This window comes from Agelaius phoeniceus, chromosome 3 (genome assembly GCF_051311805.1).
Source record: "Agelaius phoeniceus isolate bAgePho1 chromosome 3, bAgePho1.hap1, whole genome shotgun sequence".
Lineage (NCBI taxonomy): Eukaryota > Metazoa > Chordata > Aves > Passeriformes > Icteridae > Agelaius > Agelaius phoeniceus.
The window spans coordinates 16,403,942-16,421,738 of record NC_135267.1 but is presented as its reverse complement, the minus strand read 5'-3'; the positions used below and the strand labels follow the sequence as shown (position 1 = coordinate 16,421,738).

The 17,797-nt window shown below is 36.2% G+C and overlaps 1 protein-coding gene across 1 annotated transcript in view; it reads left to right on the top strand.

Moving 5' to 3' along the window:
- The window catches only part of EYS (EGF-like photoreceptor maintenance factor), a 792,123-nt gene that overhangs the window by 672,977 nt on the left and 101,349 nt on the right, over positions 1-17,797 (top strand). Inside the window, exons 40-41 of the mRNA XM_054630570.2 lie at positions 11,807-11,915; positions 14,768-14,988. Coding sequence (XP_054486545.2) covers positions 11,807-11,915; positions 14,768-14,988 — 330 coding nt within the window. The remainder of the gene's footprint in view (positions 1-11,806; positions 11,916-14,767; positions 14,989-17,797) is intronic.

Sequence of the window (17,797 nt, the reverse complement as noted above, 5' to 3'; positions counted from 1 at the left end):
ACTTTGGCAATGATGCCTCTCATTTCTCCAAAAATCAGTTATTCTTACCTGTACTGAAGAGGGCCTGAAGGAATTATGATGGCAAGGCCTTACTTTCTTTCTTACTGATGGCGTCAAAGGGGGAGACACAAAGTTGGTGAAGCTTGGAGGTGAAGAGATAACTCTCTTAAGTGGTGTTATGGCTTAATATGAAAGATCAGTTATTCATTTCCAGTTTTAGCTGGGTTACAAATGGTGCATTACCCTTCTCTTCAGTTTCCATAGCCCTTTGCTTGTAACAGCATAAGTAATGCTTAACACAATTAATATGTTAGTGCTAATTCTTATCATAAATAGAAAACTTTTATTTGGCAATAATATGTTTGTACCTTCTATTCTTAAGCAATACAGTGGAGAACTAAATGTCCTCTTTTAAGAAGTTACCTTTAGCTACGTATGCCCTGACTCACTTTCTCTTGCCATATTTATAGTGGATCTTAATGTGGTTCAACTGAATTAGGCATTCATAGACCATTTTGGAAGAGTTGAGCAGAGGATATAGTTGTTTCAGCAGTTGTGGCTGAATTATAAGAGAGATTATGTGTCTGCCTACTTCTTTTTTTTTGTCTACTGGGATGTTTCTGAGAATGTTACCAGAAGGGACCAAGAACAGGCTGTTTGAATATCACTATGAGAAGCTGGCACATAAATTTTGCCTAAGTCATAATTAGAGAAATGTGACAATAGATCCAAGGTCAAAAGGCTTAAGGTTATGAAGGATTAAAAGACATAAACCTTAAAGAGTCTGAAAGCAAAATACTTTTTTCTTTTTCCAATTGATACTTATATGTGTAAAACTGAAATACAGCAGGATGTCTCTTGGTCCTGAGTATTAATACCAGCCACTACCTCAGGATTTGCACTAATTGGTAATAGAAGGTCTTTATTCTCCAGTCTACCCAGGATTTCCTGCGCTAGTATATAAATTGTTCCTTCTCTTGATGTTCAAATTGAAGAGTCACTTTCTCATTAACCACATTGCTTAACCTATTTTTCTCTTAGTTTTCCCATGTAGAGGGGAGGTAACAGTTCATTTTGGACCATCAGAGTATGCAAAAGAAAATTAATTAGTGCTGCCTGGTAGAAGTAATATATGTTACTGATCATTGTATTTCTTCTGTCTGTAATAGGTAAGAAAAGATCCTCAATAGGAGATCATTGTAGTATTGCAATTATCTGTACAGGACTGCATTGATAGAGCTTTATTCACATGTCAAGTGGCTTCCTAATTTTCATTCATAGGATCAGATTTATGTAAGACAATAGATGGAAGACTGTATCTGAAGGCAGTTAAACATAATAATTAATTCCTATGCTCCAGTGCACTACCAAGCTGTTGCTAGCACCAGAAGAGTCTCTCTGCTCTGGGAGTGATAGCCCTCCTCAGGGAAGGGGAGACATAATTTGAAGACTGCCTACTATGTCTCTCTTCAAACATTTTTTTAATTTTTTTTTTGTGGCATTTTCTTGGTGAGGTGTTAGGATAATTGAACTCTCAGCATTTGTATGATTTTACCTTTTTTTCTTGATGTCTTGAGGGGAACTTACCCCCTCAAAACATGGTGGTTTAGATATGTTATTTTCCTTTATTCTTCTCTTTAGTTCTGGTTTAACCATTCTAAAAAGCACAACTTATGCATAAGTTGTGTATGCATAAGAAAAATTCTTAAATGTTGGTTGTTGTCAGAAATATGTGTATATGTGTATTTTCTTCAAACTTTGTATCTCATATCCACTTCACATGAGACCATTGATTCTATATGTACATAAACTGTTCTCTTATTTCTCTTTATTTTCACCTGTTCATATCCATGAGATTCAGTTACCTGGCAGATAAATAAATGGCATAAAAATAGTTTTAAGATGTGATACCAAAGCAACAATGTAGACAGTTTTGAAATTTGAAGTTTTACCAAGAGCTTCTTTCATATTTTTCCAGGCTTACAACAGTGTTTATTTGTTCACTAGGAGGAAATACTGAATATTCCTTATATGAAGTTATACTCTGCTTCTACCAATATTAATGTTTTCTTAAACAGAAACACAATCCAAACACACAATCCTTTTCAGTGAGTTCAAAATCACTCTACCTACAAGATATCTTGTACTGAAAGAGAAAGAAATGCTTGATAGTGGTCAGAGTGGTTTGGTAGTGGTCACATTTTGCTTGAGACTAAAAGACCTCTGAGTTGGTACCTTTTTAGGGTACTCTTTTAATTAGCATTCATATGTTCCATGCAATCAAATTTTATTTATCATTTAGCAGAAGTCTTCCAACTTCTTCGTCTTCATCGGTGTCATATTGCATCATTGCACTTGAAGACTATTTTGGCTTTTTCAAAATTAATTTCCTAGTATCACCTATTACCCCTAGACAATTTTTCCCATTTCTCAGGGACAAAGGCATATTACTTTTGAGATAATAGGTCAGCTTAGCCATTTTGTTTGTTGAAATTATTTCATCTCCATTTAAGGGAAGAACTGTCCAAAGCTTATTATCTAATGATTCTTCATAAAAAGGGTTTTCTATTTTCACACCAGCATATTCTTTCAGTGAAGATTATAGTTGGATTTTCATGTCTTACATATTTTGTACTAGCTGTTGCATAAGCTTTAGCTGGGGGCTTTTTACTGAAAAAGGAAGGCCAACTTTCTTTTCTGACATTACACAATTTTTAATAAAATTGTTTGAATGCAATTACATCTATATTAAAAATCAGTGAATTAGAGAAGCTAGATTACATAGTAAGAATGAGCTGTGCAAAAGACCACAAGCACCTTCCCTAAGGAGTGCTCATCTCTGTAGCACCAAAGAATAGAAGAGTAGAAGCCTTTCTCTTTGATATAATGTAGACACAAAGAGAAGGTAAAGGTAACCATAACAAAAATCAAACAGCCTTGTTCAGGTGCAGCAAATATGCAGTTGGTACATGAACCTGAGGCAATGCAGTCAGAAGCAGGAGAAAGCACCTGTATTCAGTCTTGAAGGTGGATTACTGGGTTTAGAAACACAGGGTATTTATCAGCAGTGAAATCTCAATGAATTCACCTAACAGACAAAAAAGCCCAGAATATGCACTATGAAGCCTTATGATCCAACAGACATAAGCACAAGTACAGTATACATGTTGTATTCTTCTATATACAAACTTGTTGTCCTGAAACTCAAATTAGAACACAAGGTTTTTGTAGGACTTGGTGCGTTCTGCCAGGATCAATTGTGTAACAATCTGTTCTTCCAATACTGTCATGATCATGAACAGCAATTATGACTATGGTAATGATTATAATAAAAGTTCAATTTTGTTGTAACTTCAAAACTCTGCCTAAATGTTAGTGCTAATTATTTCAGTATCTTTATGTTATTCCCATTCTTGCATGTGTGAAATGGAGGTGTCACAGTCTATCAGTTGGCTGTCACAGCACAGTGATGTATTGTGTTTACACCAGTGAAGTCCCCATGAAGTCAATGGGATTTCAAAGATATGATTAAAAGCAGAATTTATACTTTCCTTTAAAGATCCTTTCTGGGAACACATATCTTTAAAGTCATGATTCATAAAATATATATGTTGAAGAAAAGCATTCCATTGAAATAAATGATCCTTGGGTGTATGCTGCCTGTAGTATGCTTGGCAATATATGCATTAGAAAGAGTCCCATTAGCCAGTCTACTAAAGGATCATAAACTTGACAGTTGGACTAGCAGAGCTGGAGTAAATGAAGCATAAACCAAGCTAAGTAGAATGTAACATAAACAGTATCTGTTTCACCTAATGTAGGTATTACCATTTTCAGCTACTAATATGCTTATACAAAAACATTGGGTTTGGGGTTTTTTTTAGATTCTGTAAAATGTATGCAAAAAAACTGTGTACCAATATTAAGCAAAGAAATTGCATCTTCTGTGCAAAGTAAGTAGTATTTGGGAAGGTAAAGGGTATTTGTTTTCCTTATTTTCTTCAATTCTACTAGTACCCCCATAGCAAAAAGAGAAAAGAGATTCTTTTTTATAAGCACACACAGTGAGTGACAAAACAAGGGGAAATGGCTTCAATCTGAAAGAGGGCAGGTGTAGATTAGATACAAGGTAAAAATTCTTCACTATGACTGTGGTGAGGCACTGGAGGAGGATGCCCAGACAATTCATGGATGCCCCATCTGTAGAAGTGTTCAAGGCCAGGTTGAAGGGGGTTTTGAGCAACCTGATCTACGGAAAGGTCCATGGCAATGAGATTGGATTTAGATGATCTGTAAGGTCACTTCCAACCCAACTCAATCTATGAATCTATGAATCTATGATTCTATGATAAAAAAATATTGTTGACTTCCTCAGATCGGAAGGGCCCCTAAGGATTATTGATTCCAGATCCCTGCTCCTTACAAAACTACTTAAAATTAAACTATACACTTAAGAGCATCATCCAGATAGTCCTTGAACTTTGGCACTTTGGTGCCATGACCACTCTCCTGGGGAACCTGTTCCAGTGACTGACCACCCTCTCAGTGAAGTAACTTTTCCTAATGTTCTATCTGAATTTCCCTTGATGCAGCTCAGCTCATTCCATTTTCTCATGTCCAATTGCTGGTCACCAGTGAGAGAGCAGGATCTCCCATTACATTGTTTCCCTTGAGAATGAGGTCACTCTTCAGCGTTCTTTTCTCCGAGATGAACAAACCAAGTGACCTCAGACACTCCTTTTAAGTCTTGCCATCGAGGCCTTTCACCATCTTAGTCAATCTCCTTTGAGCACTGTAACACTTTGCAGCCTTCTTTTTACTGAGACCCCTCAAAACTGCATGCAGTACTTGAGATGTGTCTGCTCCACTACAGTGTAGAGTGAGACAATCACTTCCCTCAGCTGGCTCATGATGCTGTGCCTAATGCACCCCAAGTTGTCCCCTTTGGCTGCCAGAGTACACTGGTGGCTTGTATTTGACTTGCCATGAACTCAAACCCTCAGATTTCTCTCAAACAGAGTGGTTCTCCAGCCTCTCATCCCCCAGTTTGTATACATAACCACAATTCCAGGTGAAGACTCTGGAACTTGCTCTTGTTAAATTTCATATGGTTGGTGCTTGCCCAGCTCTCTGGTCTATCCCGATCTCTCTATAAAGCCTCTCTGCCCCTGAAGGAGTCCACAGTTCCTTCTAGTTTGGTGTCATCAGCAAATTCACTTTAATGTGTATTTAATTTCTGTGTCCAAATCTTTTATAAAAATGTTGAAGAACACTGGCCTTCAAACTGAGCCCCGAGGAACCCACTGGCAACTGGCTGCCAGCCTGATGCAAACCCATTTAATACCTCTCTGAGCCAACTGCTCAGCCAACGTGTTATGGATTTCTCTGTGCTCTGTACATTTTATCCAGAAGGATACTCTGGGAAATAGTACTGAAAACTTTGCTATAAGCCAAATGTACCACATCTACTCTCTTTTCTTGGTGGCTGACCTAGTACTAAAAGGACATTAAATTGGTTAAGCAAAACTTTTTCCTCATGAACCCATGCTATCTGTGGCCAGTGAGGGTGTTGTCTTTCAGATGCTTTACAGTCATTCCCAGAACAAGCTCCTCCCTAATTCTATCAGTCACTGAAGTGAGACTGATAGGCCTGTAATTTACAGGACCTTCCTTCTTTCCCTACTTGAAAACTGGAACAAAATTTGCCAGCTTCCAGTCAGCTGGGGCTTCTCTAGACTCCCAAGATCATTGACAACTAATGAAGAGAGATCCTGTGATGACACTGGCCATATCTTTCAGTACTCTGGGATGAGTCCCATCAGGGCCCAGAGATTTATGTACATACAGCTGCAGCAGCAAATTTCAAAAAATTTCAGGGTCAGCTGGAGTTTATAATGTATTCCCAAAGTTGACACACCTCTTTTTGTCTGTGGTTTGTTTTATTTTTCCTAAAGAAATGGCCATCAAGGGACTCCTGCAAGACACTTCAGGAGTCAAAGTAATTTGAGGTTTTCCATCTACCTTGTTTTCATCTACTCTTCTCCTTGGTCTCCTTTTCTCTTTCCCTCTCTGAACACTTTTACTATTTGGTCACTTTGCAGCAACTAGAAAACCTGAAAATTGATGTTGAATTGCTGGGGGTTATGAAATATGTTTCATTGATTTCAAATAAAATGTCAGACATAAAATGCAGCATTCATTTTTATAATTGTCACTTCTGAGGGTTGAAACTGAAGTTGGTAAGAAATACCAAAATTTGACCTTACTGAAATAGAAGATGATAAAGAGACATGACAACATTTCCATGGAATAAGTACGCTAAAGTTAATTTTTGGGAAGTGAAGGTATGGTTTTTAAAGCAATTGGCTTTTTAGAAATATATTTTTAAGGGGATAAAAGGTAGTAAGTGCAAGAATTTTGAAAAAGAGTGAAGAGATTATTAAAACTGCAAGGCACAATACATATTTTCACGCTTGTGAATTGAATATGCTCAGTCGAAAGTAAAATCACCATTCTTGAAAAATCACCTGTAATACTTGACAGTTGGTTAGTTGTTCCCTTGACAACTGCTCTGGTAAATCAAGGGTGTAAATGAGGCTGCTATTTCAGTGTTTTGCAGGACTCTTTTATTTTATGTCTTTAATATCAATACTTTTTTAGTAAAGGGATTTTTGCAGGGATTTTTTTCCTATGTTTAACTGTTAAGCTGGGCTATCATTTTTCAGATGTAGGGAGAAAAATAGCAAGTAGTTCTAATTGTAGTCCTCCAATTGTGGCATTATAAAATGGACAATAGTGTAGCTAATTTCTAATAATTTTTCAGAAGACCAGAAACCCTGCACTGATAGCAGTGTGAGGTCTTTGTTCAGAAACAGTTTTACTGTGATTATTTAGCTTGGATAAAAACAAAAGTTCTCTTTATAATGCCTGGAGTTATTCATACCTGCTGATACGACATTTTAATTTTGCTATACTTCTCCCTAATCTGTTAGAAATATGGCTGCATCTTCAGCATTATATAGAAAATATAATTGCTATAAACTAAACTTTCTTAAGTATGTTTACATAACCATGAATGCACCATTTTTACTTGATTACATTGCATAGTTATACTGCATAAAAACAGTTAAAAGTCTTCCAGAAGTTCCAGTCTCTGGACCTATTCTCATCCGTATTGTCAAATATGTAATCAGTTTTAGACACTTTACTATGTTTCCCTTGATATAACTGGAAGCTGAAGCAATCATGCTATCAATTAGAGCTCAAGTCAGTCTTTCCAATTATTAGAAGAGACATTAGTAGGGATTGTGCATTCATGCTTTCTACTGTGCTCCTTTAGTGCCACCTGGTGACTAGCTAGACAGGGAAAAAAGTATGATTTTATTTCCAACTGGAGAAATCTATGATAATTTAAGCTAAAACATTTACTTGAGCAAGATCATACCAGATTTAGAGGTGCCCCAATCTTGGGTATCTTAAGAGGATTTATTTGACTACCAGTTCCAGACCTAAAGTAATCCAATGGTCATGAGTGTGTGAGGTACACATTGCACTTTGTTAGAAATCCAGTGTTCATGCACATAATTAATCAACATGCAACTATTAATGACACAGCCTATAACCACTGTTTTGCACCTGTTGAGTCTCATGAGTCTTTTGCAAACAAAATAGTAAATTTTTTGTGATTCTTGTTCTTTATATAAAATCCACAGCAACTATGAAAAAGAATCATGATTTTCTAAGCCTAGAGCAAATAGGAAGGCTGAACATCTTCTCATTTCAAATTTGTGGAAATAAATATTTGAATTCATCAGGCCTATATCTTAGCATCTCCAGGAACAGGCTGGGCTTCACATGGCTCCAGACCTGTTAAGGTTACTGTGCATAACCTTACCCATATGTCCTCCACATATACACATTTCCTATAACTACTTCTCACACACCCAATTCTTTACTTCTCTGTGAATCCTTTTTATATGGTTATGAGTGTGATATGAATGAATCACAATTCTGCTGCCTGACAAAATCATACTGCAAGAGGAATCGTGTTGCATTCTCTCCTGTCACTGTCTCTGGAGGGAAAAATATGCTGGCTTTAAGTGCAGCCAGAATGTGCCACTGAGATGCAAGGCAGATGGACTGAAATGCCTTCAGCATCTAAACGAGTGAAAAAGCACCACTGAACTAAAAATATTTCAAAATTTAAAGATGTCAGTGATTAGCCACTTTCATCTCAGGTGTTCTTAATGTGAGGTCAGTATCTCATAATATGAGGTTAATTAGAAAAATAAAGAAAAAATGTCAAGAGAATAAATCATCAGTTTCATTTTCTCTTTTCTAATGGATTTCAATCTTCTGTGAGGTGTGTGAAATAATACAACTGCATTTATTCAATTGCAAGATTAAGACAGATTTAAACATAGATTATAAGAAAACTATAACCAGGTTATAGAGCAACATTGATGGTATTTTAGTTCAAGTAATTTCTGTGACACAATATTTCAAGTCCCTTCTTTTTTCCACCATTGTTTTAAAAAACTAATATTATTATATTTTGCATGTGTCTATGTTGCAGCACTTTTTGGAATTAAATTCTATAATAAAGACTGAGACAGCATTTGTGGTTCAATTTCCATTTTTTCATATTTTTATAATATTCTAAGAAATCTGTCTTTTGGACTGTAACTTTCATGGTGTGTCTCTTTCTAAAAGCTATTCTAGGCATATTTAAGTAATCTAGCAAATTCAAACAATTCTAATTCTGTGGTAACATAAGTATGAAAAATATCCATTTTGTTCACATTTCAAATGACAGGTTTTCCTTCCCATGACAAGACAGAGAAAAATTCCAAGTATTAATTCATTGGAAATCTTTACACAGAAAGAAGCAAATACTGAAGAAAACAGTGGTAGCATGCATTGAGTGCATTCCAAACCTGCACTCCAGAATACAGGGCAGCAGGTTTCTGCTTGTAGCCTCTGCTTTTATTCTCACAACTCAGTCACAAATCTATTGGCAGGCATCAAACAAATCTGTTCTGCTCCTTGAGATTTCATTGCTGCATAATAAAAAAAAAAGGAAAACACCTCTATGTTCTTTATGAACTTATGATCTAATGATCAAAATCACTGTATAATAAGCTGTTGTTTATGGATACTGAGAGGTTTTATTTGGATTTTCTTTTTTTTCCCCTCATATATTTATTTAAAGATAGAATGGATTACCAGGTATGCCTGAGTAGGGATGACTATGTTATTATCTAAATGAATTTATGATACTTGGGCTTGTCTAAATAAAGGTTCCTAAAGTAAAGAACTTGTCAGTATTAAACAGTCTTTAAGGCTTATTTTAGTTGCACCTATGTTTAATATTCCACTTTTTTCCTACAGTAAAGGACCAAAACAATATAAATTATGTGTAGAAAACAGTGAGGATGTGTGTAACCAGGCATTTGCAATGGAAGTTTACTATGCTGAATGGATGGCTAATTACTTGAAGATGGTCACACTGACACAGACCTCAATGTTCTTTTATTTTTCATTAGATGAGCATTCCTATTAATTAATTTTGCCACTTCACTTAAACTTTTGTTCTTTTTGGGCTGGACCATTGTAACATATGGTATAAGAGGTTATTTAGAAAAAGAAACATGCAGACTTCAGAAATCTTTCTGAAAAGAAGGGACAAGGCAGGGGCAGAGGGTGGGCTTTGATATGAGTGTGTTAGGTCTCTACTACAGTATCCATTCAAAGTAGAAAGCATCAAGGAAAGGCTATGAGTTTGTTTCCCCCAAGAGAGAATCTTAAATGACCTGATTTTCTATTATCTGAGAAAGTTATCTTTATACACTCTGACTTACTGAGACAATTCACAGCAACTGAAATATGAGCAGGAATAATAAATCAAATTCAAAGAATATTTTATATTTCAAGAATTGGTTGGAAAACAGAACAGTGGAGGCATTTTCTCAAAAATTTTCCTTATTTAAAGTATCTAAAAGGAAATCACCAACTATCTGTCAATATCTCCATTGTTTATTAAGGAGAAACTTCTGTTTATTGAATTCATTATTTATAATGAAATTGTGCAAATCAGATGGTCTTCAAAACAGCAGGCACTGTTTCTAGCTCCATTATTTAAAATCAAAATATTATGCTAACTTTAGACTTTTCAAGAAGGAGTGCAATTGAAAAATACCTTAACAACAGGACTCTTTTTAGCCTAAAATTATAAATAAAAATGAGTATTTTTCAAACTCATTTAAATAGTCTAGGGGTCTAGATCACATTTCAGAGGGTGATAATAGAAAATGCCATTCAAATAGCCCAGATTTTTAAAGAAAGATTCAAAAATAAGAAATGTGTTGCATACTTAAGAGGTAGAAATAATTTAGCACATTTCAACCCCACGCATTGGAGTACAGTGGAAAGTCAATGAATTAGTATTGACTGATTTAGCTGTGAACCAGCAGTGATATAACCAGTGGAAAGGTGGGATTTATTAATATGTAAGCATCAGCTGCTGATGTCGATGTTCTGGCTGTAAGGTGAGTGAGTAAATGCACTGGTTTTGCACTACTCACTCAGAAATCACTGCAGTGAATTTCTAAATATTCATTGGGGCCTATACTATAAAATACTAAATCCATTTATGTCAATACAATGTTCCCAGCAACTTCTGAGATTTCATAATGAATCTAGAGAGAGAAGGATGAAATAGTAAGACTTTAGAAACAGAAGCAGAGGCACAAAGCTCAAGGCATAACCTGGAATAAATCACCAGGTGGTGATATATAAAAAGGTACCATTTGAGACTATGGTACATCTTGATGTGTTTTCTCCAGGAGTAAATTTGTCCTTATCAATGCTGAAGTGATTTCTATGATTAGCAATGCTTCTAATGTACAGATCATAATGGGCTTTAAAATATTTTCACTCTTTCATATGTATATTGCATAACATAAAAAATTCATCTATCCCAACAAAAAACAATTTCTGAGATTCCTATTATTGTCCTTTATCATTTATTCAGCTAAAAGAAATGGAAAATTTGGTAGTCCATATAAATATGTTAATTTTTTTAGAAACTTTTTTAAAGTTCATTGTTTAGCATTTGTGAAATATTACATAAAAATGTAACATTGTTGTTAGAAGCTGTACCCCAGAAACCTAATTATGGTGATTTGGCTGAAATTCTCCATGTTTTATTGAATTTTCAGTAGTATTTACTGCACAAATTCCCTTCATCCTACAATCTTCTTTATCTCTGAGGCTCAGTACCAGAGTTTGCACTAACACAGTTTCCAAGTAGTGATAACTGCCTCGCAGTGTAATTTTTCTGCTCAGAGGTATGCAGCCTTTCATTTCTTATTCCATTTATGTTCCCTCTGTAGGTCAGGAAAAAGAAATTTCAACCCAGGCTGTTCAGCATCATTCAATGTTGATGTCACTTGTCCAACAATCAGAGGATACTAGGGAGATTGTATGTCAACCACAGTTAGCACTTAAAATTTATCAATACTCACTTAAATATTTAAAGATTTTTTTCTTCTTTTCTCTGTATATATTTCAAACACTAGTCAAGAATAGCAAGAAAGGAAACAGAAGAGGGATGTTAGTTGATGAAACTTGCATCTTTTGTCTCCTGGGTAATTCAATAGCTATGAAACTGAAATTAGTAGTGTCCAAAGATTTTCATACTCTTTGGAAGTATGAACATCTCTTTCACTTTACCTTTGCCATGTGAGGTTTGAATACTCCGTGACCAACAGGATAAGCAGCAATGGGATCTCCTGTTTCCTTACAGCTACATGTTGCCTGTGGGCAGTCCTGAAGGTTACTGCATGATTGAAGTGGCTGCAGATGGAAACCCCCCTGTACAGCACAGACTTTCCTTCTCACATCGAGCATCTCAGGTGAGTCTGCAAAACATCAAAAAATAGCTATTTGCTTTGAACATTTCTTCAGCATATGCACTACAGTTATTTCCAAAGGAGAAAAAGTTTATTCTAACTTCTTCTAAAGGAGGAAATATAATTCCTCTTCAGATATCATTATATGAACTTACTTTCTTTCTAATAGGTGTTTTTGCATCCAGCAACCACAACATATCCATTAATTTCTTCTTTTATTCGACTCTAAAGCCTCTATGCCTGCTGCACAAAGTCCATAAAAGGACATGGATGCTATGAGAGTTTAGAAAAAGTATATTAGCAGTGTCATTTACCTAAGGCCAAGGGGTTATAAGAAACAATTCAGATATTATTAAGCAGTAATTCTAGTTACTTTTTAGTTGCAAGCTACACTGTCTAGTGGAGGACAGTTATGAATCATCAGTGATTTATTTTGGTTTCAGTATTTTTGCTAGGACTTGGTGTCTGAATAGTATTGTGAAAATATCTGTCTCCATTTTGAAAGTGGTATCAGAAGACTCATTCTGAATGGACAAGAGGCCAGCTTTCCCAAATCTTGAATTTTTCAGTTATTCTTTGTCTTCATTTTATTGCCTTTTTTATGCATTCTCTCATCACAAGATTATTTCTGCATGAAACATTTTTGAACATTTTTAGACAAGAATTTGAACTGTGATTGACATCTTGCTTTATAAGTTTGTTCACTTGAAGACAGGTCAGTTATCTTTAGAGATGCTAATCTTGATGTGCATCTCACAGTACGCACTGCTGGTTTGTAACAGAATTTTTTCTCTTGTGTGGTATGAAGTATGAATGTCAAATCCTCATGACTAACTGTTACACTTTACAGATCTGCTCCTAATCTCCCAGAACCTCTATTTACAAAGTACACAATCAAAGAAAGAATAAAAAGACATTTCTTATCTCTAAGAGGTCTAATGAATATCTTCCCATTATTGCCCAAGATAATCCTTTTCACTACTCAGGCTAAAAGTGAAGAAGGATATTTTCAAATTAGTATTTGAAAAGTTAAACATAAGTATTCCATAAGTTATTGATATAATGCTATATTAAACCTTTTATGTTATTAATAAGACTTTCAGGAATTTTTTCTTTGTGCCTCCTTAAAATATATTCTGGTTAAGTCAGTTAAATTCAGAACAGGACCTTTATAGAAAGAATGTGAATTATGGTGTAGTAACATGAGCTTGAAAATCAAATACGTTATGAGAAAATCCAGTGGTGCTAGAAACAGAGCAAAGCCTACTGAAGTTGTTCTGTGATACACTGGATCTGTCCCCAAGGTTAGTGCTTTTGTAAAATAAGCCAGATAATAAAGGAGATTGCTTTGCCAGTGGAGTGTTAAAAACAGTTCTCTTAATCACAGATACTTTGTCATGCAGTCCAATGCTTTGCTTAATTCTTGAAAGAGATTCACAGGCAGAGAGAAAATGTTTGCAAACACTACTTACAAATCTTGTCTATCACTGTGGTGTTTCATAGCTTTGTTTGAAAGGGGATAAAGTCAAGTGATCTGAAATTAATCCAACAAGTGCAGAGCCAGTGTCTTTGAATTCCTTTGGTATGAAAAATCTGATATAATTTTATCCATGCTCTAAAGGAAGTAGGTGTTTTTCTTTTTCACTTCAGAATGAAAGACGCTGAGTAGAAGAATATCTGGCAGTATTCACATTCATTCTATCACAAAATTTCACTTGAAATTGTCAACATAGCTCCAGGACTGATAAAAGTAATACTGAAAACAACAAAGCAAAAATCATATGGATGTGTGAATTCCAGATAAATCAATGGGATGTTTTCCTCCTGTTTCTATTTCTTAACAGGTGTCTGAATATGATAGCGAATGGCCTCTTCACTATAAGTTACCCCCTCACATGTTTTACATATGCTGTGATAATTTCTGATTCCAATTTCTTGACTTGAGGGGGCCAGGTGTCACCCTCTTTCTGGACTAATGGTATAGTACAAATAAATGCATCGTTGTGTGATGCAAGTGTAGTTTTCTTTCAATTCCTAAGAATTGGCAGGCACTTAGCAAATGAACTCAGGAATGATGTAGTCCCATTTTAGAATTCCAGAAAGTCAGGAATTAGCTTGAGGAGGGGAATTCAGAGTGTTAAATGAGCCACAGATCATTTATATGTGATGATTAAGGGCTTGAATCCTAGGTCAGGCAACAGAGGAATTACCGTAGTGAGCACTAATATGATTTGGTCAGACCCTGTGTGAAAAAGTTGTGATTGTTTCTTTGCACCATTATAAGGATGTTCTAGACTTTTGGAAATTTGAAAATTTCCTTTTTTTTCCCCCTTGGGCTTCAGTATAGCAGTCTGTTTTCTGTCACTCATTAAAAAACTAAAATATTTTTTCTGTATTCCCCTTATCTTGAGATCCCATAGGTCCCAGGTCCTAAAGGAAATGTCTTCAATTCTACAGCTTATCCTGTGTTCCTGCACCAAACTTCAGCCATGAATGTTCAACTCATCATATAGGATGAGGGTATCTATGTAAAAAACTTACCATGTTCACTGTCATTGAGGCTGAGAATTCCAATTTGGGTTTTGTGGAATGTATGTTGTCTTATATATTTGAAAATATGAAAACAAATTAAACTATCCTTTTGGTAAGGATTATTCAAAAACAACAACAACAACAAAAAAAAAAAAAAAAAAAAAAAAAAGAGAACTTTTTTAAAATAATCACTTCCGAAAGCATCAAAGTTTTTGCTCATCTTCAAGTAATCCTTTCCTTTATCAGTATCTATTATTCTTTCATTGTTTACAATAACATCACAAATCATATTTTTTCTGACAAGTCTCTTTTTGTTTCTGCAGATCAACTTTGGATCAATCTTCCTTGGAAAGGTTCCTGTTCATGAGGAGATTCATCGATGTGCTGGGCAGATATATGGTTTTAAAGGATGCATTAGGGATTTTCAAGTCAACCACAAAGAGTTGTTCATCATAGATGAGGCTCTTGAAGGAAGGAATGTTGAGAACTGCAATGTTCCAATATGTGATTATCATCCATGTCACAATCGGGGCACCTGCACTAGGTAAGAGGCATTTATTTACCATTTTATCATTCATTCTTGATGAAAAATTACTATAATTTTCTCTGTAATGAAATAATCACCAATCTTTTGTCCTGATAATTTCAAATAGAAAATGTGGCACCTTCATGCCAGCCAGAGAGATGTTACACTTTATTTGCTTGCATGAAAAGTGATATAAAATATAATGACATTTTCCACACAGGCTATATGTTTTGTCGAAGGCAGAGTTCCTTTGCAACCAACCAGATCAGTACTGCTACAAAACTAAATCTGAACCTTTCTATAGACAGTTTGGACAGAAGGCCCATAAGAGGTCATTCTTTTTCCTAACAACTCCATATCTTAGTTGTGTACCCTCACACATTTTCATGGTGTGTTCCTGCGTGCAAATGTTCATCATCATGCTATGGAAACACTAACAAGTGACTTTCTTGTTCACCTTCAGCATATGTGAAAAGATGCTGTCAAAGAACCTTTGAAAGCTAAGGTGCATTATGCTGAAAGAGGAAATGGAGTCTGAAAGAGACATGAGTGAAAAGAACAGAGGATAATGGTTCAATTGAATGATGTTCAGTAGGAGCACAGTAACTTTTTAAGCCATAGCAACTTGATCATTATCTAAGGAACTCAGCATTTAGAAACACATTTCTGTTTAGAAATTATCGAATTTATGAAGTAGCTCCCAAATTATTAAAAAATTGTACTTCACTTCAAGGCAAATGCTGAACAGAACAATTTAAAGTTCTTTTGATGTTCTAGGCCACTGTGTGTTTCTTAGATTGAGGAGATCTTGAACAAATTTTTGAGGGACTTCTCTGCCTCTTGATTGATATGAACACACAAAAAATACGAAACAGGTCTTTGATCTCTAAGTCTTGTTTGACTAGAGCACAAATGAAAGCAAGGCAGTTTTATGAGAACACACAATTTGCCAACCAGTCTGATGAAACTGAGTGTGTACTTTGGAGTAATGAACCTGTTTTTTCTCTGTTGGTTTTTATTGTATCTCTGCCATTCTACTGCTTGGCCTGTCAGCTGCCATTATGGAATACTGTTTCATTTGAATTTGTGTCCTGAATAATTCATGAGGATTGGATTTATTTCCTGCTTTTCTGTTTTCCAGCTGCTGGCCTGGGCCCTTTTCAGAAATGTTTTTGTTTTGAAATAGGTCACTTCTCTTCTGCCCAGAGGTGTCATGGAAGACTGGGCATGTGCAAACCAGGGATAAGTGGCTGTTCAGTAGCACAGTTTTCATAATTTTCTACAACAGCCAACTGATTTTCAGGGATCACCTTCTCCAAACCCAAGAATTATTCAATCTAATAAGCAGGAAATCAACTGTCAGCAAGGCTGAACAGATTAGTTAGATGCTTCTGACAAAACTCAAACATTAAAAAGAAGTATACAAGAGATAGAAACATGTCCAGGTGATCTGGACTGAGTACAGAGAAAAAATCCAGCTCCACAGATATGGAGCTGGAAAGCCAAAGCCCTTCTGGATAATGATCTGGCTGGGATGGGCAGAGCAAAACCAAAAGCCTCTACAAGGATATCAGCAGCAAAAGGAAGACCTCAGAAAATGTAGGCTTGCTGCTGAATGGGGAAAAATCCTGGTGACAAAGGATCCAGGAAAGACTGAGGTGCCTTCTTTGCCGTAGTCTTTATGGATAACTGGGCTCCAGGAATCCTATTCCTCTCCTGTAGGAGAAAGTCTGAAGAAAGGAAGATTTACACTTGGTGGATGATAATCAGATTAGAGAGTTTTTAAATCAACTGGACATATATCCGTGGGACAGGATGGGAGTCACACGTGAGAGTGATGAGGGAACTATCTGGTGTCATAGCAAGATTTTTGCCAGGTGTTTCAATTACACTGCTTAATGGGAAAAGTAAAAAAAACGGATATTTTTCATTGCATTTGATTCTTCAGGTGCTTGGCAACTAGTTAGTGGGTTTGCTTCTAAAAGACCATGAAGTATTACGTAGCAAATATCTCTGTCATGTTTTTTTAAGGAAGACTGGAGTTTGTCAACTCATATTGCTGAGTATAGAGACGTGTGTTTCTAAGAAACATTTTTTACAGTGGTTCTGAAAAGATATTTACTTGCCTTTTCTCATCATTAGAGAAAAAAATACTACTGTAGTGTTCAACCCATTAATTACGATGATTATGCAAAAGAAATTTATTTGAACGGGGAAAATATTCTTTGTCATTTTAGTAGAAGAAGACAGGGATTAGAATGTACCTAGTTTTCAGACACAAAATTTCAGGGTGCAGCTGACCCCTAGTTCTGGTCATTGGTTGTATCAGGTGTTCCCCTGGCATTTGTCAGGGCAAGACTTTGCACCAGGCAGGGCATCAGGACAGACCCAGCCTTTGGACTTTGGGGATATCTCTGGGTGTAGTGACATGCTGAGGCAGGACTGGGACATCAGTCCACTGGTAGGGGATCAGGATCAAGCTCAGAAAGGGGAACAAGGGCCAGACACAGCCCTAAATTGTCTAGGCAGGGCAATGGTGACAGAAAAACAGAGCTTCAGCATGGGTAATGGTGACTTGGGACGGCAGATAATGTAACTCCAAATGTGCCTCATTTCCTCTTTCTTACCCCCTGTTTGATACCCTGAGCATGATGCCATATGGTCTGGGACATCGCTTGGGTCAGTTGGGGTAAACTGTGTCTCCTTCCAACTCCTTCTGCTGCCCCAGCCTCTGCACTGCTGTGGTGGGGTGAGGAGCAAAAAGGCCTTGATTGTGTTATCAATCCAATGTTCAGCACAAATGTAAAACACAGCTCCCCACCAGTAC